General features: G+C 37.6%; 1 protein-coding gene across 10 annotated transcripts in view; it reads right to left on the minus strand.

The window, feature by feature from the left end:
• Positions 1–27,016, minus strand: part of ADAM22 (ADAM metallopeptidase domain 22) — a 262,858-nt gene that overhangs the window by 121,076 nt on the left and 114,766 nt on the right. For all 10 annotated transcript variants that reach the window (XM_072651557.1, XM_072651551.1, XM_072651554.1 and 7 more), the window contains exon 4: positions 17,044–17,110. In XM_072651557.1, the coding sequence (XP_072507658.1) occupies positions 17,044–17,110 (67 nt within the window). The remainder of the gene's footprint in view (positions 1–17,043; positions 17,111–27,016) is intronic.

The following is a 27,016-nucleotide window of genomic DNA, read 5'->3' on the forward strand; positions in this document are numbered from 1 at the left end:
TGAAGAGCTCTGTCTGGTAAGGAGGCTGAGAATAAAGTTGACCAAGTATACCTGAATGTTCACATGTCCTTGTACAGCTATGTAAAACAGTTTTCTTTAAAAAGATTTTTTAAAATTTCAAATTCCCTTAGCAAGTAGAAGTGTTATAAAAACATAAGTAAAAGTGAGAAAAATGAAAAAAAATCAGAAATAACTGTCAATATGTCCTTAAACATGTATTTACTGACTGTTAAATATAACACATGTGAACACAACACTGACTTTAACAAGAGGCAGGTAGGTGGCACAGAGGATAGAATGCTGGGCCTGGAGTCAGGAAGAATCATCTTAATGAATTCAAAACCAGCCTCAGACATTTATTAGCTGTGTGACCCTGGGAGAGTCACTCTACCCTGTTGGCCTCAGTTTCCTCATCTGTAAAATAAGCTGGAGAAGAAAATGACAAACCTCTCCATTATCTTTGCCAGGAAAACCCCAGATGGGGTCACAGAGAATCGGACACAAAGGAAACAACTGAACAACAGCTTTAACACCTTAGTGACCACAGTATTCCGCTTGTTTTCCAGGCCCTTGTTTTACTTCTTTTCTGAGCATCCCAAGTGTTTCTGTTGTTGTTATTACTGCCTATAATTATACAGCTCTAGTCAGTGTGTATAGCATTCTTTTAATTTTGCTTTCTACAGCCTACTTTGCCTCACTACAAAAAGGTTTCAAAAGTATGCTGGCTCATCAGAATTTGATTCAATCAGCAAAGTCTGCATCGGCATCCCTCCTGTTTACACATTTTGTTTGGAGGCTCTGTCCTGGGATTCCCTCTTTTGCCTCCGTACCATCTCACTCAGTGATCTCATCAACTTCCATGGATTCAATAATCATGAATCTAACCAACAGCTGAACCTCTACCTCCTCTTGTACCCCAAACCATCAGGCTTACAAGTCTCAAAGAGCTATACATAGGCTTTTGGATTTACTACAAATTTTAGATTTCTATTAAAAATTAAAATAATCAATTGGTGTGTCAGATAAAGGGGATAAAAAGAGTACTGAGGATACAAAGAAAGACAATACAATCCCTACCCTGAAGGAACGTCCATTCTAATGGTGGAGACAGCATGTAAATTAAGGGATACTATAAAATGTATAGACCAGATAGGAGGTAATTTCAGAGGGGAAGGTGTTAGCAACTGGGGAAAAATAAACAAACTTCCTACAGAAGAATCTTGAGGGGACCCAGAGAAACTAAGAGGCAGCAATGACAAGGAGGAAGAAACTATATTGTGAAGATGTTTAAATGCCAGACATAGGGCTTTATATTTGCTCTGAGAGGCAAGAGGGAGCCACAGCAGTTTACTGAGTGTTAGGAAGAGAAGATGAAGTAGTCAGACCCGTACTTTAGGAAAATTACTGACAGCTGAGTGGAGGATGGATTGGAGTAGGGAAGAGATGTGAGGCAGGAAGACCAAGCAGAAGGCTCTTTCAACAGTCAAGGTGATGAAGGTCTAAACTAAGGGTAATGGTTATGCAGATGGAGAGAAAGGAATATACGTGTGTGTACATATATATGTATACATATACATATATATGTACAGACACATATATACATACATATACACACACACAAAAGAGACCAGAACCAAAGAGTTTGGCAATACGCAGGGTGGGCAGGCAAGAGTGAGGTACTGAGGACAACACTAGGGTTGTAGATATAGGTGAGTGGAAGGATGGGCTTGTCCTCAACAGTTTAAGGAAGCTGGTATATAGAAAGGGTTTGTAGGGAAAATTAATGAGTTCTATTTTGGACATGCTGAATTTGAGGTACCTCTGAGACATCCATTTCAAGATGTTCAAAAGGCAGCTGGAGCTCAGGAGAGAGAGTAGTGCTGGATATATATAGCTCTGGATTTCAGCAGTATAGAAAAGGTTATTGAATCCATGGGAGATGGTGTACCAAGTAAGATAGTACAGAGAGAAAACAGAAGAAATCCCAGGATAGAGCCCTATGAGCCACCAAAACAAGATAAAAGGACACAGGAAAGACAATCCAAAGTATACATTTCTAGCCCCTCTTAGGAGGTTTATTATTTAACGTTATCCCCCTTCTCACACCGTATGGTCCCAACAAAACAGCCTACCTGTTGTTTCTAATATGATACTCCTCTCATCTCTGCACTTTGGCAATGGCTTTCTATCTCTTTCCCACCCCCAACCCCATTCCTGGAATGCTCTGCCTCCTCACCTTAACCTCTAAAAATCCCAAGCTTCCTTCAAAGCTGAGATCATGTATCACATCCTGCAAGCCTATCCTGATTTCCCCCAACCACTAGTGGTATTTCCCTGCCTCTCTCCCACCTAATTATATTGCATTTTTTTGGTATACTTTTGGCATCTGATTTTATGTTTATAAACATGTCATCTTCCCAGATAGAATGTTCCTGCCCTGTTTCATTTTTGTTTTCATATACTCTGTATCTAGCACAATTCCTGGCATGTAACAGGCAGTAATGTTTGTTGATTTATTGACTGAGTGATAAAGTGTATACTGTGTCTTGAATAATGGAGAACTGATTTTGGGGTGTACACAAACTGCTTAATCCCAAAAACCTTGTTTGGCTATGAATGAATATAAAAACAGGATCATACGTGTTTCAGAATTTCATCTACATATTTCAGTATACATGTTTGATATAACAGAATTCCAAATATGCACATTTAAAAGATAGATGTATTTATTTTAAGTACTACAAATTGGACAATTTGCTTCATACTAGGCATTTTTTTGATTAAAAAAAGGAAACATCAGAAATGTCTGGTCCTTTACAATTATTACAATAGTAGTTCCCTTTGGCTTGAACAGAAAAATGACAATCCAGGGGACTTTGCAGAGTACATCTGTGGGAACAGTGATTTTGATCCATGGCCAAAAATTATCAGTTTTCTTTCTAAAATCTGAATTCTATGCACATAGAGCTATGTGCTTTGCTAAAGGCTCAAGACCATGAACAAATGAATTAACCCTTTAAATGTGCTGTCAGTAAAAATAGAATCACAGTATGGTTGTATTTAGACAAAAAAAGAAATAGTGATGGTTTTAAAAGTAGGCCTGCACGCGTTGTCTTTCTACTCACAGATGCTAACATAGCTTAGAGAAGACTCATGCTGACAACAGCTGTTATTCTTCCTTACCACCCCCTCCCCAACATGCCTAACCTGTGCAAACTCATAATGGACCAATATATTCTTCAGGCCACTCTCAATCTTAACAGGGTCATTTAGAGAGCTGATACATTATACATGATGATGGAATTAGATGAATCCAGGATGAGTCCCAGGGGAAGGCAATTTTTACTTAATCCCCAAAGAATCATTTTCTATAATGCAGAAGAGAATGAAACCAAGACATCTGAGGCCTTTTCAAAACCACATTGATTTTAAGATCCTAGAGAAGCATATGTCTCCATGAGTCTGCCAGGAAAAAAAAAGCAGAACTCATCAGACTCCATGAGGAGAGTACAAAAGAAGTGGAAAGATTTAGCATAGAGTATGTTTAGGAGAAGCACATGGCAATAAATAATATCAGATGCCTCCATCGGATTAATTCATTTATTAGATTTACATAGCGACTTTACTCCACTTTGGTGGGTTGGGTGGGTGGGTGAGTTTAGCACTTTGGCAGACTTACAATCAAATAACTTTCTTGGCTTAGTTCCAGTCTAAACCACAAAACTGTCCATTTCCTCCATTTGTAGAATCCCTGTAAATTTTGAAGGGAACTCTATTCAGAGTATGAGAAAGTCAGACATCAATGATAAGAACTAGTTCATGTGTTTGTTTTCTTTTCCAAGATGGCAATAAATTTTAAATTGTAATACCTTGGTAGTCATGGGGCTACTCTATAGTGAAAGAAAAAGTACAATCTAACCTAGATTATCTACAGAGAACATGGAGGAATGTGGAAAAAATTCCAAACAAAGGTAGGTGAGAAGAGTACTTTCTCTTACCTCATATTAAACATTTAGAATTTGTCATTTAGATGACCAAGATTTAATTAAATAAAATAGTGAAAATTTCTAACATTTCCATTCATAACAGTAAAAAATGAAAGCATGCTAAGTGATGAACAAAACTGGATTGCAAAATACAAACAAGTAACAACGATAATCGCTAAAACATTTTACTATGATTTATTTGCTATTATGAGTTGAACTTTTGCCATTCCCAAAATAGGGACTTGTTTCATCAGGACATCATTTTATGCAATGATATAATGATCTAGATTATGTTTTTGTCATTCAGTCATTTCTGCCATATTTACTTTCTTGGCAAAGATATTGGAGGGTTCACCATTTCCTTCTCCAGCTCATTTTACAGATGAGTAAACTAAGGCAAGCAGGGTGAAATGACTTGCCCAGGGTCACAGCTAATAAGTGTCTGAGGCCAGATTTGAACTCAGCTCCTCCTGATTCCAGGCCCTGCATCTTCTATATACTGTGCCACCTCCTAGCTGCCCCAATGATGATTATACTTATCAATCAATAAATATCTACCATGCACTAGGCATTGCACCAGGTGCTAGGGATACACAACAAAAATGAAATAAGCCCAGCCCTCAAGGTGCTTATATTCTTAGGGGGAAACAACCTGTGTATGTAAATAAAAATAATACCTATATATATATATATATATATATATACACACACACACTTATAAGATTAATAAAAATAAATACAAGGAAATTGGGGGGAGAGATGACTGATCAAAAAGTTTAGGAAAGGTCTAATGTAGACTTTGGCAAATAAGCTGAGTTTTTCTTTTAGAAACTAGGTAGGACAGAGTACACTGCAGACATGGGGAATCAGTTAAGGGAAGTTCATGTGTGAGGGATATTAGTCCAGTCTGATTGGAACATAGAGTGGAAGAAGCAGAGAGTGTATTAAAAGAAGACAGAAAATAAGTTGAGACCAGGTTGTAAAGGTCTTTACATGTCAGGGAAGCTTATATTTTACCCTAGAACAGAAGCCACTAGGGGTTACTCATTTCTTTCATATGAGAGTAAAATGGTCAGCTGGAGAAGGAAATGGCAACCCCTCCAGTATCTTTGCCAAGAAAACCCCAAAGTGGGTCACCAAGAGTCCGACACGACTGAAGAATGACTAACATCAACCACAAATGGTTTGTCAGGCCAATGCTTTAGGACCTGAGGCAAGTCGGCATATGAGAAGTCTTCTAGACTTCTAGACACAAGACTTTGGGAAATACTGGTACAGCAGAAATTCACTCCATTTCTTTCTCCATCTCTCGACTGAAAGTGAGTGTTTCATTAATAAAAATGAAAGTATCACCAATAGACTTGGTTGAACCAATGTGAATCAGGGCTACTGAAGTGAAAGGAGAAGTTCATTCTCTTTCAAATGACCTGGATTGTAAATAAGTGTTGTTTTTTCCTTAATGCAAAATCTGGTCCAGTGGCCTGAGAGAAGTAGTGTACTTCCCCAGAGTCAAGCAAGGGCTTGGTCTCTCACCAGGCAGCATTCGGTACAGCTTCAGAGCAGTATATGCAAGTGTTTCAAACCACTGCAAATGCTGCATACCAGAATTTCCAAATAATAAGTGACATGGAATACGCCCTCTTTCTTTCACTGTTCCTTCTTCTGCATATTTTTACAAACAACTGAATATCACTTGTTCTCTTAAAACACATTTATCTCAGAGGTCCACCTAGGAGAAAGATAATATTACACACTCTTCTCAATTCTGCTGGGGGAAGCACCTCACAGAATGACAGTCAGAACTCTTAATGTCTCTCCTTAAGAGGATGATAAGAGTCTATATCATAGTTCACATAGTCTCTATGGAAGAGACTTTTGAAATAGGAGTTACATAAATAAAGAAACTGAGTAAGAAGTTTGCCAGCAGGTATCTGCTCTTATATCCACTACTTTCCTAAAATAGAATGAAACTGGTTAGGGTTTTTTGTTTTGTTTTGTTTTTAATAAGGCAAGACTTCACCACTTGGGATAATACCATGAATCTCCTTAGACTTGGCTAGCAATTACACACCTTTCTAAGTCAGGAGAACATACAATCAAGATTTAAAACATTTTCTTTTTTATTTTCTCTTAATGAATCTTCTGAAGGTGCATGTGAAATTTCTTTTTAAAGAATCACAGGTACACTCATTTGGGGCTTTTCACACAGGAAAAAACCCTAAAGAATCACAGATAGGTTCATTCAGGGCTTTTCACATAGGAAACACAGGAGTGTGGTACACGAAACTGACCACCTGTAGTAACCAGAAATGTAGGAATAAGGAGGATTTGTTAGTGAATAAAAAAAATATGAAATTACTGTCATTTTTTTTAAAATTTATGATCAATAACTGAAATCAGATTGAAGGGTTGCAGACAGCAAGAACATCCCTGGGAGCAATAGGGAAAGGTATTTCAGAACTTGTTCCAAGTTACTTCATTAAGAATTGATCAAGACTATATTCTAAGCTATCAAGCTTTAAAAACAGACGTTAACAGCATTTTGGATTATTATTTTTTTCACTTGCTATGGAAGGTGATTTCCCCAACCCTTCACAAGTACAAAGAGATAGCTATAAAGCAAAAACATTACTGCCTGAGATTGGTTCTCTGATCAGGAGAAGTGAAAGAATCGCTCACCCTGCTGTTGCTCCTTACCCTACCTCTGCAAGTCTCTCATTATGCTTTTTGTTAGAGAGATCAATCCCAAGGTAGAACTATTGAACTGGATTTCCGATGCCTACATCCCCTAGAGTGCTAAAAACAGGGAAAACATTTGTCCAGGTTCTCAGATTTGGGTAGTTGTATCTGCAAACCATCCCTCACATGGGTCCATTAATTGCTTGGGTTAATTTTTCATCAGCTCTATTTACATACACTGTGGTGAAGAGAAAGCTTTCTATCCTCCAGGGCCAACAGGAAGGCAGAAAGAATCTGTCACCATGGCAGCCACAGCCCCTCAAAGGACCCTGATGAGGGCTTTTGGTTTAACATGTTAAAAATGCATGTCACTGATTTTCTTCACTGGTCAGTAAACATCCCAGTAAAACATAAGGAAAATAATGTCTCCAGGCACATGGGAGATGAGAGTTGAGACTGGTAGGGCACTACTTTGAAATTTGAATTTAAAAGAAAGGTTGATAAAATTAGGAGCAGATGAGACAAATTCTAAAATTAGATTGGTTTCAGCAAACCTTTCTACTCAAGCTAAAAATAAGCTCCCAGGGCATCTGACTTGGTTAATGTCTAAATGACTGATAGCTGCATTATCCAAAAGGAGCCCTACTATGTATAGTAAGATATCAACTGCTCTAATGTGAAGGAAATATGGAGGGAAGAAAATGAAGGCATTTTGAAAGGGAGATTCCACTAAGTGCTTCAGCTTGAAAGAAAGAGAGAAAGAAAGGAAGAAAGGAAGAAAGAGAGAAAGAAGCAAAGGTTCGATGTGGGGAGGGGTGGGGAAGGAGCCCCTGCAGACTCCTCAGCAGCACCAGCTGTTCTTGACTTTTATCTCAGCAGCAGCCTCAGTGACAGACTGATAACCTAAGGAGAGACGCTGCACTGCAGCGATGGGATGGGAAGGTAAAGCCGCATCCGTGCACCTCCGGCCAGGGTGGCCAGGCCAGCATCACAAAGGGCATTGCATGGCAGAGTTTGGGCTCTCCTCCATAATCAAGTCTTCCTGTTTCTGCAGGGCCAGCTGAGATTCAGGATGATAATGCGCTTTTGAGAATCGATAAGGAAACTAGAACTCTAGGGTAAGCACAAACAGATTAACCCTTTTGTTCATCTGTTTTCCTTTTGGAGGGAAAAAAACTACATCTCTGCTGCAGTGTGGCAGGATAATAGCCATTTTTATGTTTTTCCTTTGTCAAAGGAGAAACAGCTGGAGCCTTCTACATTGTTCCATTATTTGCCATGATATTATAAGAACAGTCTGTCTATAGAAAAAGCTATTCTAAGTAATAGTGCTGTCACTTAAAGAGAACACTTTATTAACAGCCCGATCGCTAAAATATAACCTATGCTTTAAATAAGATAAAATCGTGTAGCCAGTGGCAAATCCAGAACACCGATTTCTTAAGAAAGGCTAGTGCCCAGAACTACAGCACCGTATTATTAATCTAGTATCTCTCTGCTGAAGAAAACCCTCTTGCAAGACCTTGTGTATATTATCTCATTACCAGGGCGGTTTACACAAGTAGCAAACGTTGCTCCCTTCATTTTGCAGATCAAGAAATCTAAAGCATAAGTGTGTGTGTGTGAGTGTGTGTGTGCGTGTGCGTGTGTGTGTGATTAGGCGAGTGGGGGGAGAAGAAAGGAAAAGGGAGGGGGTTATTACTGGATGAAGGTGGAGCTGGGCTCAAGCAGGCAGCTCTCAGTTTCATGCTTCATAATTTTGGAACAGTTCAAAAGCATTGTACCATAAACTCAGGGCAAAATTACATGGTTTTTCTTAGAACTGGCCTTTTTAAAAGTATTTTTTAAATGAATTTTTACCATTTTCCTTCCATTGTTCCATCCTGCTATAGATGCCTTCACTGCAAGACAAAGGAAGTGAAGCCAAGGGTGAAGATTTCTCTTTTTCAAATGAGAAGAAATGACCTTTTGCCCAACTCCCATCAAGTACTGGATAGCCAGCTGGTGGATGACTCTCCTCCCAGGCCCCCACCTCACTTCTCCCGGAGGTCTCCCAGAACCCCTCCATTCTAACCTTGAACTCATTCTCCTCTGTCAGGGACCATCTGACTGACCATTACTTCCCAAGGCCCTCAGGACCTTAGCATCTGCCCTGCTACCTTCCTTATAAAACCTCAAGTACCACGTGGTCTTCTCATCCTCCAAGAAGCAAGCTTTCTTTTATACGTTGTCTCCACACCCCATCAGTGTGGGAATTTCTTGAAAGCACAGACTCTCAATTTTCTATTTGTATCCTAGCACTAGAATAGAATAAGCATTTAATAACATGCTTTTCCATTCCATTGCATAAGAAAACAGAATAACAATAATTATTATCATAGTTAGGATTTGTATTGCACTTAAGAGTTGTAAAACACTTTACAAATATTATCTCATTTGATCCTCACAAGTCTGTATGGTAAGTGCTATTATTACCCATATGTTACAGATGAAGAAAATGAGGAAGATGAGGTTAAATGACTTCCCCAGGGTCACACAGACAGTAAGTGTCTGAGCAGCTCTCATCTAAGACAACGAATGATGGAGATAAACTAGAAATTTATAATTGAAATTCAAGTCCAAAGATTGAAAAAAAAGGACACAACCAGGAAAGTAGGATACTCATTAGGAAAACACAACCTTGCTCCTTGTTGTTAAAACACCTTTCCCATCACACTCACTCACTCAACTGTTTCCCAGAGATACCAGGAGCTATTTATGTTTGCTTCTTTTAATACAAACAACCAGGGACTCGGTACTCGTTCCACTGACATAGATTACAGCTCCTTGACACTCAGTGGATTGAGACTCTATGGCCAAAACCAAAAACTCATCTTTTCCCCAGACAACCTGGAGACTGATCTCTGCTAATTTATCCTATCTTGTCCTTAGACAGCAGACACCAAGTCTGTCATGGGTCCACAAAAATCTCTCTCTGCTCCCTCTGCAGTTCACTTATCTGTTGCAAAATCCTTTAAAAATGGAAAATGCAATGTCACTCCCACAAAATTGTAGATTTGCCAAAAAGCATCCTAGAATCACAAATACAAATGAAAAAAAATAAACCAAATAAAACTGTAAACTCTTTAAGAAAATGCTTCTGCTTACTCCCTTTTCTGCTTCCCTCTCCCTACCTCCATCAGTGTACATACATCCCTCCTCCATTTCCATGGTCTCTCCTCGGGACCCAACATTGACCCACAGAGCTTACAACAAGCCAACAAGCATTCACTGGATAGCTACTATGGGCAGAGGCATCATAGCATACAGGGTAGATTCCTCCTTGAAACCATTAACTCTTCTATTCATTCCCCAGTCACTGACTGCACTTGGATCAACCTCCTCCTTCTCCTCCCACTGCGTCCCAAACTCTGCCCTCAGACTCTGGGCTTGATAGGTGATGTGGAACAGAGGTTGACCTACATTAGGAAAAGGACTTTGCTCTCCTAGGAGTTCCCTGTCAATGAGATGACAGGTCTAGTCTCTCTTACTATCTTTATTTCTCTAGAGTCCATGCTTTGCCTTCTCTGCTATGATCCTATAGGAATATCTACCTGACAATATGAGCATCATTAAGACTTTGAAATAGTTTTAGACTTTAGCACACTCAATTCAGTCAAAGAAAAGGTTAGTATCCAGGTATCTCCAGTCAAGAGGTCAATATGCTCTAAAGGTTTTATATGCATATGTACATACATATCCTGGAAATTTAAAGTTATCAATTGCAAGAATTCCTAATGTGTTCACATTCAGTAGTTTAGGGAGAGATATGCTAGAATAATTAATAGCTAGGCTGGCAGTAAAAGTTATACAATATTCCTCATCTAAATTACATATTTACTCTGGGATACCAGGGAATTTCTTTTTTTTTCCTTCCTGTACATATTCCTTATTTTATTTATTATTGTTTTTTAAAGACTTGGTCTCTATCTCACCCAGGCTGAAGGAGATAACATAGATACTATCCCCTTGAGGGGCCACAAAATTCATTCCCAACATGGGTCAGACTGCCCCTCCTTAGGCAACCCAGTCTCCCCACCCCCCACTTCCCCTTCCAAGGGTTCAACATATTTATGTCGAACTTAATGCAGACACCCAATCCATTTGGCAAACTCAAGAGACCCACTAGCTTCAGTTGCTGCGATGTCCCCAACAGCAAGGATTACTTTCCACTTGCTCCCTGAACTCAGATCTCCTTTTTATATACCTACATGGATACCTAACAGTTTGCAGTTGCACACTCTGGTTTTAATCCTGAAATGCAGCACGCATTCCAGGAAACAGTCAAAGGCTTTAGATTAGACTTTTGCCTTTTCAACATATTCCCTCAAACCAATTGATAAAAAAAATAGCTAATCTTCATACAGTACCTACTATGTGCCAGACACTATCTAAAGCACTTTACAGTTACCACCTCATTTAATCCCTATAACAACCTTGCGAGGTAGGCTGCTATTATCATCCCCAGTTTGGACATGAGGAAGCTGAGGTCTGAGTGTGTCACTCTGCTGTCCAGGGACCTTCAGTGACACCCTACTACCTTCACGATGGAATCTGAAGCTCTGTGTAACTGGGCCTCTTTCGACCTTTCCAATTTTCTTACACTTTATGCCCCTTTCCACGGGTCTTCTTGCAAATATACCAACCCATCTTGGTCCTCATTGTCGACTCAGCTTAAATCCTACCCTCCCTCCAGGACCTTTTTCTGTCCTAATATAACCTGTACTGACTAGTTGCTTGCATGTTCTCTCCCCCTTTAGAATGTAAACTTCTTGAGGTCAAGGACAATTTAAAAAAATGTTTTCTTATATCCTTTGAACTTAGCATAGTGCCTAGTACAGAGTAAATCTTCAATAGATGCTCACTGATGACTTGATTTCTTGGAAATTTATAGTCTTAGAGAGTCACTTGGGACACTGAGAAGTTAAAAGACTCACTCAAGAGGAATAGTTAGGTGGTGCTGTAGATAGAGCATCAGCTCTGGAGTCTGGAGGACCCAAGTTCAAATTTGACTTCAGACACTTAATAGCTGTGTGACCCTGGGCAAGTCACTTCACCCCAAAGGCTTGCTCAGAGTAGCAGACAACGTGTGTCTGAGGGAGGACTTCAACCCAGATCTTCCTAGTGTCATAGTCATCTTTCTATCCAGTGTGCCATGCTTTGTGATCACACGCAAGTCATTTGATTTCTCTAGGCCTTTCTTCAAAAGTGGGTGACGATACCTGCACTACTTAGCTCACAGGGTTGTTGGGAGAAAAGCATTAAAGCGCTATGCGAATATAAGCTGTTATTATTATTAAAGTTATAAATTATAGTTACATAATATCACATATGACATGACATACAAAACATATCTAACAATTACATCATGTAGTTGTATGTAGTAGCATGTGTATGTCATAATGTAATATATCACATTGTTATAATATAATTATATTATCCTACATTATGTCATATTATGATAATAAAATTATTATACTATATCATAATAGATTCTATCATTATATAACTATTTTACTATATTATTCTAATATAATGTCATACTATGCTATATAACAACTATATTATTACAACATAATATATTAATAGAATATATTATTCTAATAAACCTGTTGTATTATATAATACACTATAGTACCATAATAATTTTTTATTAACTATAATTAGTTATAATTGAAAGTGTATCTAAAAACCATGTCTCTAAAGCTAAGAATGAAAGACCATAAATAAACAGTTTAAGGTTCCCATAGAATTAACACAATATTGATAGAGAATAGCTGTAAACAAACACAATAAAATCAGATTGTGATACATTCTCTTTCTGCCCTGATGCACAAACCTCAAATAGCTGTCGCCTACCAAACAGGAGATCTCAATTACCGAGAACACTTGGCTGCATTCAGCCTTAGGCAAAGGGATAAAGGGCAAGGTAATCATGTATCAATGACTGAGCTATTCTGGGTACACTTCAGCTGAAGGGTTAGGATTCAGTGTAAGGGCAGTTTCAATCTCCTCCATTTCTAGCTTCTATGACCATACTACTCTCCAGTGAGGATGAGTGATCAGGACTGACGCTGAAGGATGTCCCATCATCAAGGAGTCATAAAACGATATTCAATCTAAAGTCTTTACCAAGGCAGGAAAGTGAGCTAAGACATTTTGGAAAGCAGTGTGGTTGGAGTCCCAACTCCAATACTGACTAGCTGTGTGTGTGACTTTGGGAAACTCCTATGACCTCCTAAAACCTTCAGTTGCCTCATATTCCTAGACATTATTTTAAACACACACATATACATATATGTACACACATGTGCATACACAATATACATGTGTATGTGACATATTTATATACATATGTGTGTACATATATGTGTATGTATATATGTATATATCACCATAATTCCAGAATATTCATGAAAAGTCAATAAGATAACGAATGTGCAGGAACATCATTAAGGAATATTTTCAACCATGCCTGAAAATAAAAAGATTAACTATAATAATTCTAAGTTAATCTGGACTTTTAAAATTAATCAGGAAACTCCATTCTCCAAACATTCTGCTTAATTAAAGTCTCACTGTGTAATCTTTATTTTTAAAGAGTTCTGTCTTCATAGGATCATAGATTTAGAACTAAAAGTTACCTTAAAAGAACGAATGAACGAAAAAGGATCTGCTAAATGCTTTGTTGTTCAGTCATGGCCAACTTTTCATCACCCCATAGAGGGTTTTCTTGGCAAGGATACTGGAGTAATTTGCCATTTCCTTCTCCAGCTCATTTAACAGATGAGGAACCTGAGGCAAACAAGATTAAGTGACTTGCCCAGGGTCACACAACTAGGAAGTGTCTAAGGCCAAATTTGAACTCAGATCCTCCTGACTCCAGCCCCAGCACTCCATCAACTGCAACACCTAGCTGCCCCATTGAATGCTTACTATGTGCTAAACACTGATGTTTCCAAAAACAGACAGCCTCTGTGCAATACAGGGGCTGCCCTCAAGGGGCTTATGTTCTAATGGAGATAATCGAATTCATTTCACTCATTTTACAACCAGGGAAACTAAGGCCTAGACTGGTTAAATGACTTGTTCAGGGTCACTTGCTCTAAGTGGCAGAACTGAGACGTGCATTAGGTCTTCTGACTCCTTTCGCACCACGTTTCCTCCCAGTCTAAACACATGTGACGGCTTCCAATAAAGCCACTTTTCCTCTTAAAGATGTCCCCTTTTTGCTTTGTAACATTTCAGTAAAGGAAGTGTTTATGATACAATGTCATTACAACTTACTATACAGACAAACTCGTTATAAATAGCTCAAAAACGCATTTCCCATTTAAAGCTGGTTTATTTACAATCTTTTCTCCCCCTCTTTTTGAATCAGGTTTATTTCAACTACCAAAAATTAAAAATAACCATGTTAATACGTAAGTAATTCCACAGAAGGATTAAAAAAAATCTCAATAATGTTTTCTTATAAATGAATCTGATAGTTACTTCTAAAGTTTCCTGCTGTTTTCACGTTTTTTCATACAAAATTATATCTAGTCTCCCTTTCACATTTGTACCCTTTTAAATAAATTTACTCACAAATGAAGATTTATAGTCCCCCAAATTTAACCACTAAAAAATCTACATTCAGATCCCATTTGAAATTACCAGCAGGCTTCTATTAGGCAATCAACCTCAAAAATCAGTATTATCATTTCATTCATACTAAGTATCGCCAAAAATATGCATAAACTATTTTATAAAGAGTCAGAGTAATGAGGAAGAAAAAGAACTCTTGGCCTGATTGTGTTTTTTCTTAGAATAATAAAGAGCCCCTGATAATGAAGCTGAATATGTACATACAAAACAACAACAACCAAAAAAGAAAACTTAAGCCAGAAAGCTGACATGAAGAGAATAATTTTTAAGTTACATTCAGAAAACAAAAATAAAAGAAGCAATGTAGGGCTGTGTGGAAAGTCTCACTTGGAAATAAACACACACACATACACACACACACACACACACACACACACACACACACACACACACACACAGACTGAAAGTAAGCACATAGATGAGCAAGAGAAGGAGAAGCTGGATGCTGAAGGAGTCCCTGTGGAAAAAAAAGAGACTTCTTACTGGGTACATTCATGGGAGGAGAAAAAACCTACATTGAAGGTACAACAGAGTAGGGGTGGCAGGGAAGTAAATAGCATTCAAACCAGGAGGTCAGGGTTCAATGGTCACACTCTGTTCCTGGAGAAAACCCAGAGGAAATTTTTGAATTAGATTTTTTTAATGGATTAGAAACAAGTGAAGGTGATGAATGGGATCAATGCTGTTTCCTAAGGGGAGGAGAAGGGGAAATATTCAGACAATGTTTTGGCATTCCACTTCCCTGGGCTTTGAAACACTGGGGGTTGGGGTTGGGGGGGAAGGTTGGGGAATGCAGCCCTAGGAAGTGATTAAGCCTTCATAAAAAGAATTCTGGTAAAGACAATTTCCTAAAGATAACACCAGAATGACTTACATTCTTTCCTTCTAGGGCAAAAGTTGAGGGTGATGACATACCAGGTTTGGTGCCTTGGGGAAAATTTTCTTCTTCTTCTAACTAATGGAGAAAAGTAGTGAAACCAATATTGTGCAGAAGAGAGGAAGGGTTTTGTTCTACAAAGGCAAAACTGGAGTCTTTGTTAGCAAGATGTGACCCTATGTCAAAAAGGAGGCAAACCCAAGAAAAAGTATTCTATTAAAATCAAAACTCATCTAGACCATGCACTTTCAGGGTTTGGATTCTCTGTTTTATTTTTCCTTCTGTGACTGAAACTATCTATTCTGCTTTCCTATATCACATGAAAATGAGCAAGTCATGAGGGTTTTTTTTTGGGGGGGGGGGACGTTGAACAATCATTTACTGCAAATTTAGCGGGAAGGAATGGTAATAAATTCATAGATTTCAAACTGTAAGTCACTTTTGAGGCTAACAAGTCCAAACCCTCCATTTTACAGAGAGAAATAAAGGCCCAGAGAGGTAAGGAACAGCAGGACACTGATGTAAAAGCAGGACTCTGCTCTCTCCAAGCTCTCATTCACAGGCGTTGCCTGCATCAATGCTGGGAAGCTGATGCCCAGCCCTTCCCGCAACTCCCTACAGAGCAGCAAAACCACACCTGGCAGCCTGGCACAGGTGATCAGCATCACTTAAGTCCAGCTGGCCACAGGACACAGGTAATGGTGCTCAGTCTTTTAGGTTTCTGAATGGGATTGTCTTCTGAAACTAATTCCTCCTTTGCAATACGAGGTCACAGAACCAACAGTCAACAGTCAGCAACATTTATTACATAAGTGCTTACTGTACCAGGCACCAGCTGAGCCCTGAGGATATAAAGGAAGGCAAAAACACTAAGAAAGAAAAAGCAGCATCTACATGTATATACGCTTTGTCTGTCTCTATCTAACCTATCTTATCTATCCTATCTTTCTATGTATTTGTTTAGACTATTTGCGTATCTATATATGTAGACTGCCTATTTTTCTACCTATTCATCCATCCATCCATCCATTCATCCATCTATCTATCCTGATTGTCTGTCTGTCTGTCTGTCTATCTATCTATCTATCTATCTGTCTGTCTGTCTGTCTGTCTGTCTGTCTATCTATCTATCTATCTGTCTGTCTGTCTGTCTGTCTGTCTGTCTATCTATCTATCTATCTGTCTATCCATCCATCCATCCATCCATCCACCCATCCATCCATCCATCCACCCATCCATCCATCCATCCATCCATCTATCTATCCTGACTGTCTATCTCTCTATCTTTTGTGCTTAAAAGAAATGCCACGTTATTCTCCTTCAGTATTTCAAGGACAGTTATCTTTACATTTCTTAAGTGAAGCTTCCCAAAACTGGGTGATCCCAATCAGAGATAAATAAGGAATAATAAATTCGTTCTCCAAACTGCTTCATAACAACAATAGCTAATATTCATATAGCACTTTAAGGTTTGTAAAGCACTTTAAAAATATTACTTTATTTTCTCCTCAAAATAACCCTGCTAGTATGACAATGTCCTCATTTTACAAATTAGATACTGAGTCAGACAGCAGTTAAGTGACCTGCCCAGGGTCACACAGAAAGCATCTGAAGACGGATTTGAACTCAAACCTTCTTGATTCTAGGTTCAGTGCCCTATCCACTGTGCCACCTAGCTGTTTTAATAAGAATTCACGCAAGGGGGAAAATATAATTTTTATTTTTTGTGTAAAGCAAAAGTCTCACAAATTGTCATACACACACACACACACACACACACACACACACACACACAAAGAGAAAAGTTTCACTTACTTTAACTTCCACAATTTTTCCTCCATGGTCAATGTGTCTCTCCAAGTATTCAGATGACAGCAAGTCGCTGAAATAAGGGAATAGTAAGATGAAAACATGTGCCATCAGAAATCTATAAAGTCTGTGTATCTGCCTTTTCAACAATGCATACACTTCTATTAACAATTTTCCACCCAAATTTCATATGTTGAGTTTTGACAGGCAGCAGAGGTAGGGCAAATAGCATGCAGACTTACCAGTACTAAAACAACTACTTATAGCAAAAAAAATCTTCATTCTATCTTTTTCATTTAAATATTTTGGGTCAAAATTCATTCATTCTAAAAGCCTTTATTAAATACTTGGTATGTGCAGTACACTGCTCTAGGCATCATAAAAAGTACAAAGATGAATAAACCAAGGAAACTGGCTTCCACAACTTTACCATCTCATAAAATGGGAGGATGTACACATTATGACACATTAGAAAAGTGTACACATTAGGCAAATTAAATATGACAAAATGCATAAAAGGAGTGTACAGTGTTATGAGATTATTTGAAGAAGACACTGATGGCTGAAGAAATAAGTGGCTCGATGGAGCTGGCCTTTGGGCTAGTGGGAAGGATGGAAAAAGCAGAAAAATTAAGGAGCACAAAAGAAGGCATTCTAAGCAAAGAGACCAATACGAACCTACATGCAAAGTGCCTGACAAGGTACAGGGACAGTAAGCTTGACTGAAGCATAAAGTCCATGAGAATGACTATGCTTTCATATGTTTCTTTAGCCCTTACATCTGTGGCTCACGATTTAATCTAGCAAAACCTGAAACATAGATTATATTACTCCCCTGCTCAAAATGTTCAAAAGTTCCCTGCTGCCTTTAGGATCAAATATAAAATCTTCAGCCCACCATTTAAAGTTTTCCACAACCTAGTCCCTTCCATTCCCACATTTCTAGTTTTATTTTTATTTTATTTTTATTTATTTATTTATTTATTTATTTATTTATTTATTTATTTTATTTTTATTTTATTTTATTTTTTATTTTATTTTATTTTATTTTTTGTTGAACATTTATTCTTAATTTTCAAAAATATTTAGCTTTTGTTAAGGGATCAATTGTTGGCATTCCAAAAAAAAAAAAGCATCTCAGACCAATTTATTGTCATAAAGGTGCCTCAATTGTAACTTTTTACAAAACCAGTTCCTTCCTTATATTATCATTAGGAACCAATGGCCACAGGGAATTCTTTTCCCTGGGTAGTGAAGTTTGAAGAGGAGGAAGTTCTACCCAGCATTCTAGCTGACTGGCATTCTAATTGGACAGCTAGGACTAATGACTTTGACAAGCTCCTCCATTACTTAGCTAATTTGTCTTACTTATCACTCCCCCTCCACTATGACCAAAAGGCTATTATAATCTATGTATCCTTCTTCCCTCATCCTCATGACCTTGAAATACCACATAAGACACAAATCTCTTCTCTCTTCCACTCCCCTATTCTTATCCCTACTCAACTGTACCTCTCATTAGTCCCATTCTATTTCTTCCTGTCTTTCTCCTAGGTGTTCTCAGTCTGCCCCTTAGAATGTCTGTTGTATTACACTGCCCAAATTCCCTTAAACCTTACTCTTTTCCTTAAGAACTTCTCCAATGAATAGAAAGCTGTCTTTCCTCTAGGAAGATCATCTCCATGACAACCCTATCCCTTTCCTGAAAAAGTCTGACTACCAGATCCACCCAGTAGGGTGGCCATATCTTAATTCTCACCATCACACAGAACTGTTCCACTTGCGAGGTCTCAACATCTAGAATTTCTAACTCTGACAAAAATTTCCTGTCCTTTTCTCTCCTTCTGTGACTATTCCTATAGAATTTATTCTCATCTTGACTACTGCCCCAGGTTATCACCTCTATCATAATTTCATTTGCCTCTCTACCCACACCAAGCTTGGTCTGACTTCTACCATCTGTCACGATGCACCAGCCACATTTCTAAATCCTTGGAAGCAGAGGCATCAAAGGTTGTGGTGAGCTATGTTATTTCATGTAGGAACAATGAGTAGGTACCTGGAGGGACCACTAGGGCTGAGAAGCCTGAGATGCCCCTTCTCTGTGCTAGGTACTCCTTTCATATGTGAACAGTTGGGCTGATAGAAAGGGGTAGGTTTTAAGAATCAAGATTTCATTATTTTATTTAAAAGTAGTGAGAAAATAGAAATTTGATCTAGCTTCTTCCAATTTTCCTATTTCTATGTTTTTTTCCTCTCTCAGTCTGTCATCTTACTAAGTTTTCACTGAAGTTATCACAGTCCCTTTCCCAAATCTCACCATTTCCTGTGTGTATGTGTATGTGTGTGTGTGTATGTATGTATGTGTGCTAAAGCATGTAGGAATGTCCAGATTCCTTTTCTAATGGTGAAGTTTTTCTATCCTTATATTAAAAACTATGTCATTAAATCAGGTTCTCTCTGGGGATACTGAAAACAAGTTTAAAAATTATCAAAGAACTCTATATATATAGTATAGGGAGAAGGTATGTCCCTAGAGCAAAAGTAATGGGTAAGAGCTGAAATGGAGATTCCTCCCTACTTTATAGTTGAGAGTGAACCTAGTATCAACTTGTATGTAAAAGTTAATCTCAAATGTCACTTCCAACCAAATTCACCCAAACCTACAAAAAATACCAATTATACTAGGCTCTCTCTAGTTCTCTCAGAACATACGCCCAATATTGCAAAGAAAACAGACTGATTAAAAAGTGTATATATGTATATACATATACATATATATGCATGTGTGTGCATGTGTATATATGTATATGTATGCACACATACACAATTCCTTGTATACATATATGTATGCATATATGTGTATACATACACATATAAAATATATCTATCTTGACAGTCAATAATTATTTGCATGTATGGGTTCTAAGTATAATAGTATATATTATACTGGGTCACATATGATTTCCTCAGGTTCCCTCAGAATATATGCCCAATACTGAAAAGAAAAAAGACTGATTTAAAATATGTATATGTATGCATACATATATGCTGACTAAAAATATGTATAGGCTAATTTAAATATATACATATATATGTGTATATAACTTAATTTTCATTAAATTAATAGAGTAATACATTAAATTAACAAATACATTTTAATATTAAAATATATACATACATATATGTTCTGAAAGAACATGAAGAAAACATGTGTGACCGAGTACCATATATATATATACACATATGTTATACTATTATACTCAGGAGTTGTATATTTTAATATATTCACATATATGTATTTATAAATATATGCACATATAAATATTTTTTAAATCAGTCTTTTTTTTTTTTTGCAATATTGGGCATATGTTCTGAGAGGACCTGAGGAAGACATGTGTGACTTTGTATAACAGATATGTGCATTCATAGATGTTACACCTACATATTATACTATTATACTCAGAACTTATGCATCTAAATGATCATTGACCATCAAAATGGTCCCCTTAGGTAGGTGAACAGTTATTTCAAGGATGCTGCTATAGCTGGAGCTCTTCTTTGGAGCTGCACTGCCATCCAGGAGAGAAGACATGCAAAAATATCCATCTCCTTACTTTATTTCTGACTAAAATAAAAAAGTTTTACTTAATTCAGTCACTGACTTTGTTCACCAGAATTTAGAATTCTAAATGTCCTTTGTCAGCTTCCAAAATTTAAATACATCCTTCAAGGCCAAAGATTTGCCACCACCAAAAATACTCAAAAGAATATGGCAAAGATTATAAAAATAATTACAAGAGAGAAGTCCCAAAAATGACCTTGGCAGTAGCAGCACCACTGGCACTCAGATGCCCAAGGTTGACTTAGGAGTACTGGTATTTTTGTTGAAAAAAAAAAGTACCATTACTTTGTAGCTATGCCTCCTACTGGCTCAAACCTTCATTTAGTTGAAAGAACATTGTCAGAAACAGGTGAACATTCTATACCTTGACACTAAGTTATTTTTTGTCATTGGAGCTGATAATCAGATCTTTAGAGATGGAAGAGAAAACGCAGAGATGCTTCCTTCTATCTTCTGAGAATTTCACATCATCATTTTTCTCCCAAACCATTTGGGGTCTTATTTTGCTGTGGAAAATTACTGAACTTTTCATCCAATAGAACGCTTAGCAGTTTCAGCTTATAAGAGAACATGCAAAGAAAAAAAAAAAGATGAGAAGAAAAGAAAAGAAGGAGATGGGCTATTGATTAGAAGTATTATATATTACAGGTAGAGAAAGATTGATTTGGAGTATCTTATATGTAGCATCTCTTTTCAAACATATTTAATGAACTATTGTGCTCTACTTGCTCTAAATTCAGCAACTAAGCCAGTACAAAAAGAACAAAAACTATGTTTTCACTGCTGTTTTTTCCATTAGAAATTTCAAATGATGCTTCAGTAAATGCAAAATCAATGTTTGACCAAAGTGCTTCAGGTTAAGCTACAGGGAAACAGACCAAGTCTGACACAGAATAACCTCTATTATAAACATACCACCATAAATGGCCTTAAGACATCTATGAAATAAAAATTGCTCTTTTAAGTGCACTTTGCCTTCTCCCCAGCAACCCTGTGTGATAAGAGTCCAAGAATCATTATCCCAATTTTTTAAATTAGGAAACAGGATTAGAGAGATTAAGTAATTTGTCTAGTTTTCACTCAGGTAAAAACGTTCCCTGTTTAAATTATAACTGAGGTCTTCTGAGCTGCCTATCAGACCCTTCCATATGTTTCATATGCTGTTCATCCCCTCCTTGGCTCACCCTGATTTCAAGTTATTCCTCAATTGACCATAAATACCACTGTATTAGACCCTTGGGTAAGGGGAAACAGTAAAGGTTAAACATGGTCCCTGCCTAGTAATAAAAATGAAGTCAGTCTCTAAAGATGAAGAAGAATGAATAGGATTCATAGTTAGCCATTATCTGGTGGTTGGGAGGAGAGCAGATAAAAAGGACAGAACAATTAACCAACACAGATATGATATATAGACAAGGAAAAAGTGTGCCTATTAAGGTCTCAGAAAATGCTTGCTGAAATGAATTATATTTAATTAGCCTGGTTTGAAAAGGAATGTAGACTAGAGACTAGCTGATGATTAGGGAAACACTTCATGAATATAGTGAGTACTCAGCTGAATTTTTTTTTTCATTTTTCATTGAATTTTGTTTTCGCTTCTTATTATTTTAATCTTTTAAAATATCAAGCATTTCCTCTTAAGTTCCCAAAGACTCCTCTCCCTATGACTAAAAACTTCCTTCTAGGAAAGAAAAAACATTTAAGGAAAATCAATAAAGAAAAACATTTAGGGAGGGCAAACCAACAAAGTGGCTGAATCTAACAAAGTAGGCAGAATTTTACATCCATAACTCTTCTCCAAAGAGGTAGATGTGTTTTCTTTTCATTTCTCCAAGGTCAAGGTTGTACACAGCTAAAATTTAATAGAGATAGGGGGAGAGAGTGTAATGGTTTTAGTAAAAGGAAATTTTCTCATGCGACGATGTAGTCAAAGATGGAAGGTCATCACAAGCAGCAGAATAAGCCAATGGTCCAATTACTTGGACAGCAATGAAAAGAGCAAGTATAGAGTCATTCTATCTGTTATACTGAGGAGCTACATTCATATCATGCCAACCAAGAACTGACCTAAATGAATGAAGGTCAGCAAGAAGGCTATATGCCCACAGTGCCTGAGAAAAGAAAAGGTATCAAGATTGTTAACCCAAATTCGCCATCTTGATGAAGCCCAGGCATACATTTTTAATTCAATCAGAATCTCAAACTATTGGAAATTTACTAATCACCTTCAGAAGGGCATACATCCTACAACTGAGTATCTGTCTGATATTAAAGAGGACATAACTGAGAAGTTTATCTTGTGACTCACTGTTATAAGGAACAGTAGAAGGAATGTTGGATTTATACTTAGAGAACCTGGGTTTGAATTTTGACTCTCCTGTTTCCTCACTGTGTGATCTTATGCAAAATACTTAAATCTCTTTGGGCCTCAGTTTCCTTACTTACAAAGTGAAGGAGTAAAACTAGATGATCTCTTGGGCCCCTTTTAGCTGTTATCCTATCTGCATGACCCTGGATAAATATATTTATTCTCTCTGGCCTCAGTTTCCTCCTCTGTAAAATGACAGGCTGGATTAATTAACCTCTAAGGCTCTGAATTTTTTATCCATATAATATATTCTAGGAATGCTCTGCCTGAACTCATTAACGCAGCACTTTCTTTTCTTGGCCAAGAAGAGGAACTTAAAGACACCAATCTGAAAACTAAACCTGCCAGTCTTGGTAAGAAAAAGGCAAGAAACAATAAAATATTAAGAAGCAAACCTCCGTACCATACGTTCATTCAGAGTGCATAAAATCTAGAAGGCTGACGGCTTTCAAAAATTCTAATTTCTATGACCACAATCTGTCTGTAGCTAACAAAAGGGCTGTATTTTGAAAGGTTGTGAGTCAGTCATTTAGAACCTGGAATTCATTTTTCCATAGAAATGATATAATAAGGATAAAAGCTTCACAGGCCATCCCACAAAAGCCAATTTAAACCATAACATATCTTAAATGTCATAATTTACTAATCAGGAGGAAAAGTACCAGAGGGACTTGCTAGACCTAGGTTCGAATCCCAGTGTGTGATCCTAGGAAAATCAATTTTCTTCTGTCATCTCTGTGAGTAAAAATGGCGCTGTTTACTCACATAGTGGGCTCCTGTGAGGTAAACATTTTGCAGACCTTCTAGTGTCACAGAAATGTGAGCTGTTAAAGATAGTACCTTAGAATTATCCACTTTTTTTAGCAATATGAATAATTTTATATATTTGGGTCTTTTGGGACTACCAATAATCTCCTTGAGATATAATCCCAGTTGTGGGATCTCTGGGGTTAAAGGATATTTTAAACTTCTTGTAACTTTTCTTGCATAATTCCAATCTCTGTTTTGAGGATTATTGAAGCATTTTATACAAAGGTACAAAATAATAATGACTAATAATAATAATCCTCATAACAGTCTTGTTGAGGAAGGTACTGGGATTATAGTTGTCCCCATTTCAGGGATGAGGAAACTGAGTGACAAACAGCAAGTATCCCAAGTGGAATTCAAACCCATGTTTCTCAATAGTTGAGGCTCATGCTTTTCTCACTCCATTTTGAAGTGTCTTGCACATGTCCACGAGGATGCCGTCTTTTGGGGGGAATTCATGTTTCATATTTTCCATCTTTATTTCTTTACCAAGCTATGGCTGAAAATAAAGTTTTCTCCCCATATGGCTATGATTTTTTTCCCTGACATTCATTATACAAATCATATGTCTAGAAGCAAAGGGGAAAAAACCCTAAAAGTCAAAAGCTCAGAAACAACCCCTTCTGGTTTCCTTCTGCTCTTCCAGCTCTCCCTTTTCCCTCCCTTACTAGATATCATCAGTCTGTCATCTCAGACTGTAAGGCTGCTAATAAACTCCATTCTTGGCCCCCAAGGGCCAGCTGGGAGCTGTTGTCTCACATTCCAGACTTTGTGGCAGAATTGGTAGGGCCCACCCATGCTAGAGTTGTCGTCTGTTCATCTTTCCCATTAGACTCCCTGTGTTGCCATCTCAGGGATATACAGGCCCGTGCAAGGACAGACCTAGTCCCATCCACAGCGCCTAGAGAACACTGACATAGAAATCACATTTAAATCAACATGCATATGTTGTTCACCTACCACCCACGCCAGCTGCTGGTGTTTTATGTGCTCTGCATCAGACAGAATCCATAATCAATCAATCAACAAAAGAATTATCTATTAAGTTCCTACTAGGTGATGAGCACTCTGGGAACCAAGACAAAAACAAATCGTCCTTACCCTCAGGGACCTTCCATTTTGTCAGGGTAGACAACATGTATACATATTAAGTATGAATGAAATAAATACAAGATCTTAGGGGATGGGGAGTGTGCCAAAAAAGCAGAAGAAAGGGGCTAGACATTCAACTGCTGGAAAAGGAAGAGTGCAAGTAGGGCACCCCAGCACTCAGCAGCACCCTGGAGACCAACGAGGGACAAGCCATCCAGGGGACACAGACAATAGTCAGCATGGGGGAAACAGCCCCAGCTCATAATCTATCTCCTGCCCTGCAATGCTTTGATCTCCCCAGCTCATCATAGGGTGTGAATGTGGCCATACGTAGATGGCACAAATCAGGAAGATCTGAGTTCAAATCCAGCCCTCGACACTTAATAATTGGCTGGCCCTGGTCAAGTCACTTAGTCCCTGTTTGCCTCAGTTTTCTCATCTGTAAAATGGGGATAATAGTAGTACCTACCTTCCAGGATTATTATGAGAATCAAATGAGGTAATAACTGTAGAGCACTTGGCATGGTGTCTGGGACACAGTAAATGGTATGTAAATATTATTACTACTATACTTGCTAGCAAGCATGGCTGCTATAAAAATGCCAGTCTCCATCAGTCAAAGAATTTTGGAAATCCTTAGGGTAGGAAATATCTTGTGCTATTTTTTAAAATTAATTTTTGATAACACTTGTAATATAGTTTTGAGAAGGGGTCTATGTTAAGTTAACATAAAAACCCCTAACTGGGAGGCTACCTAACCCAATCTCTTTGTTTCACTGAAAATAAACTGAGTCCTAGAAAGTTTAAGTCACTTGCCTAATATCACGTAGTTGGTATCCATTAAAGTTTCAGGTTGAAGATTCCAAACAACATCATATCTTGGATTGGGGATGGGATAGGGGAAGGAAAAAGATATAAATGAAAACTCTATGCCCAAAGTTAGGCATGAGTAAATACTTGCTGCATATATCTTTAAAAACAACCACTACTGATGATTTCAGAAAAAATCTGGAAAAACTCATGTGAACTGATGCACAGTGAAGTGAGCAGAACCAGGAAAACACTGTACACAGTAACAGCAACATTGTGCGATGATCACCTATGTCAGACTTAGCTCCTCTCAGCAGTACAATGATCAAGACAATTCCAAAAGATTCTTGATGGAAAATGCTATCTGCCTACAAAGAAAGAACTGAAAGAATCTGAATGCAGAAAGAAGCATGGTCTATTTTTCTCTTTCCTTCTTTTTTCCTTGCTTCCTTCCTTCTTTCTTTCCTTCCTTCCTTTTTTTGGTTCAAGTTTTCTTCCACAAAATGACTAATAGGGAAATATGTTTCACATGACTGCACATATAAAACCTCTATCAGACTGCTTACCATCTCAGGAAGTGGGAAGGAGGGAGGGATAGAATTTGGAACTCAAAACTTAAAAAAAGAAAGTTAATAAATGTATTTACATGGAATTGGGAGAAAATAAAATATTATTTAAAAAAACATCCACTATTGCAGAAAAAAAATTTTAATGAGTATAATCTGACATGCCCAAATCTTTAAAATAATATCTTAATTAGCAATGTTACCCAAAGACCAGAAACATTATCATACTTATGAACAAATGACACAATTTGCAAGCCTGGGCTTTAAACAAATGATCTCAGGGTCTTGAGTAAGTAAAAAATTAGGCTCTCTCTGTTTTCTCCCTTAAAAGGAACATAATATTTGTCACCTACCTATGTCAGAGGCCTCCTCAGTTAGCATCTGAAGATATAAATGTCCTAAATAGTATGAGGAGATAATGGATGAAAACTATAATATACTCACAAAATATTCTTCTATAATTGTTATTCATGGCAGGGAATAATCTTAAAATGTATCATTTCTACATTTTGATTGATATTTCCATTATTCTGGAATCAAGAAAGTCACATATGATAATCCCAAAGCCGTCTTTATTCTGACCCCCTGAGCTTATGCATTACAATAAGATCATTTGTTAACTGCTCACTCAACATATGGTCGAATGAAAGAAAAAAACTAGAACCAATGTGTTTGTATCTGAGGTTACATAGCAAGTTTTTGTTTGAG

Source organism: Notamacropus eugenii, chromosome 3 (genome assembly GCF_028372415.1).
Source record: "Notamacropus eugenii isolate mMacEug1 chromosome 3, mMacEug1.pri_v2, whole genome shotgun sequence".
Lineage (NCBI taxonomy): Eukaryota > Metazoa > Chordata > Mammalia > Diprotodontia > Macropodidae > Notamacropus > Notamacropus eugenii.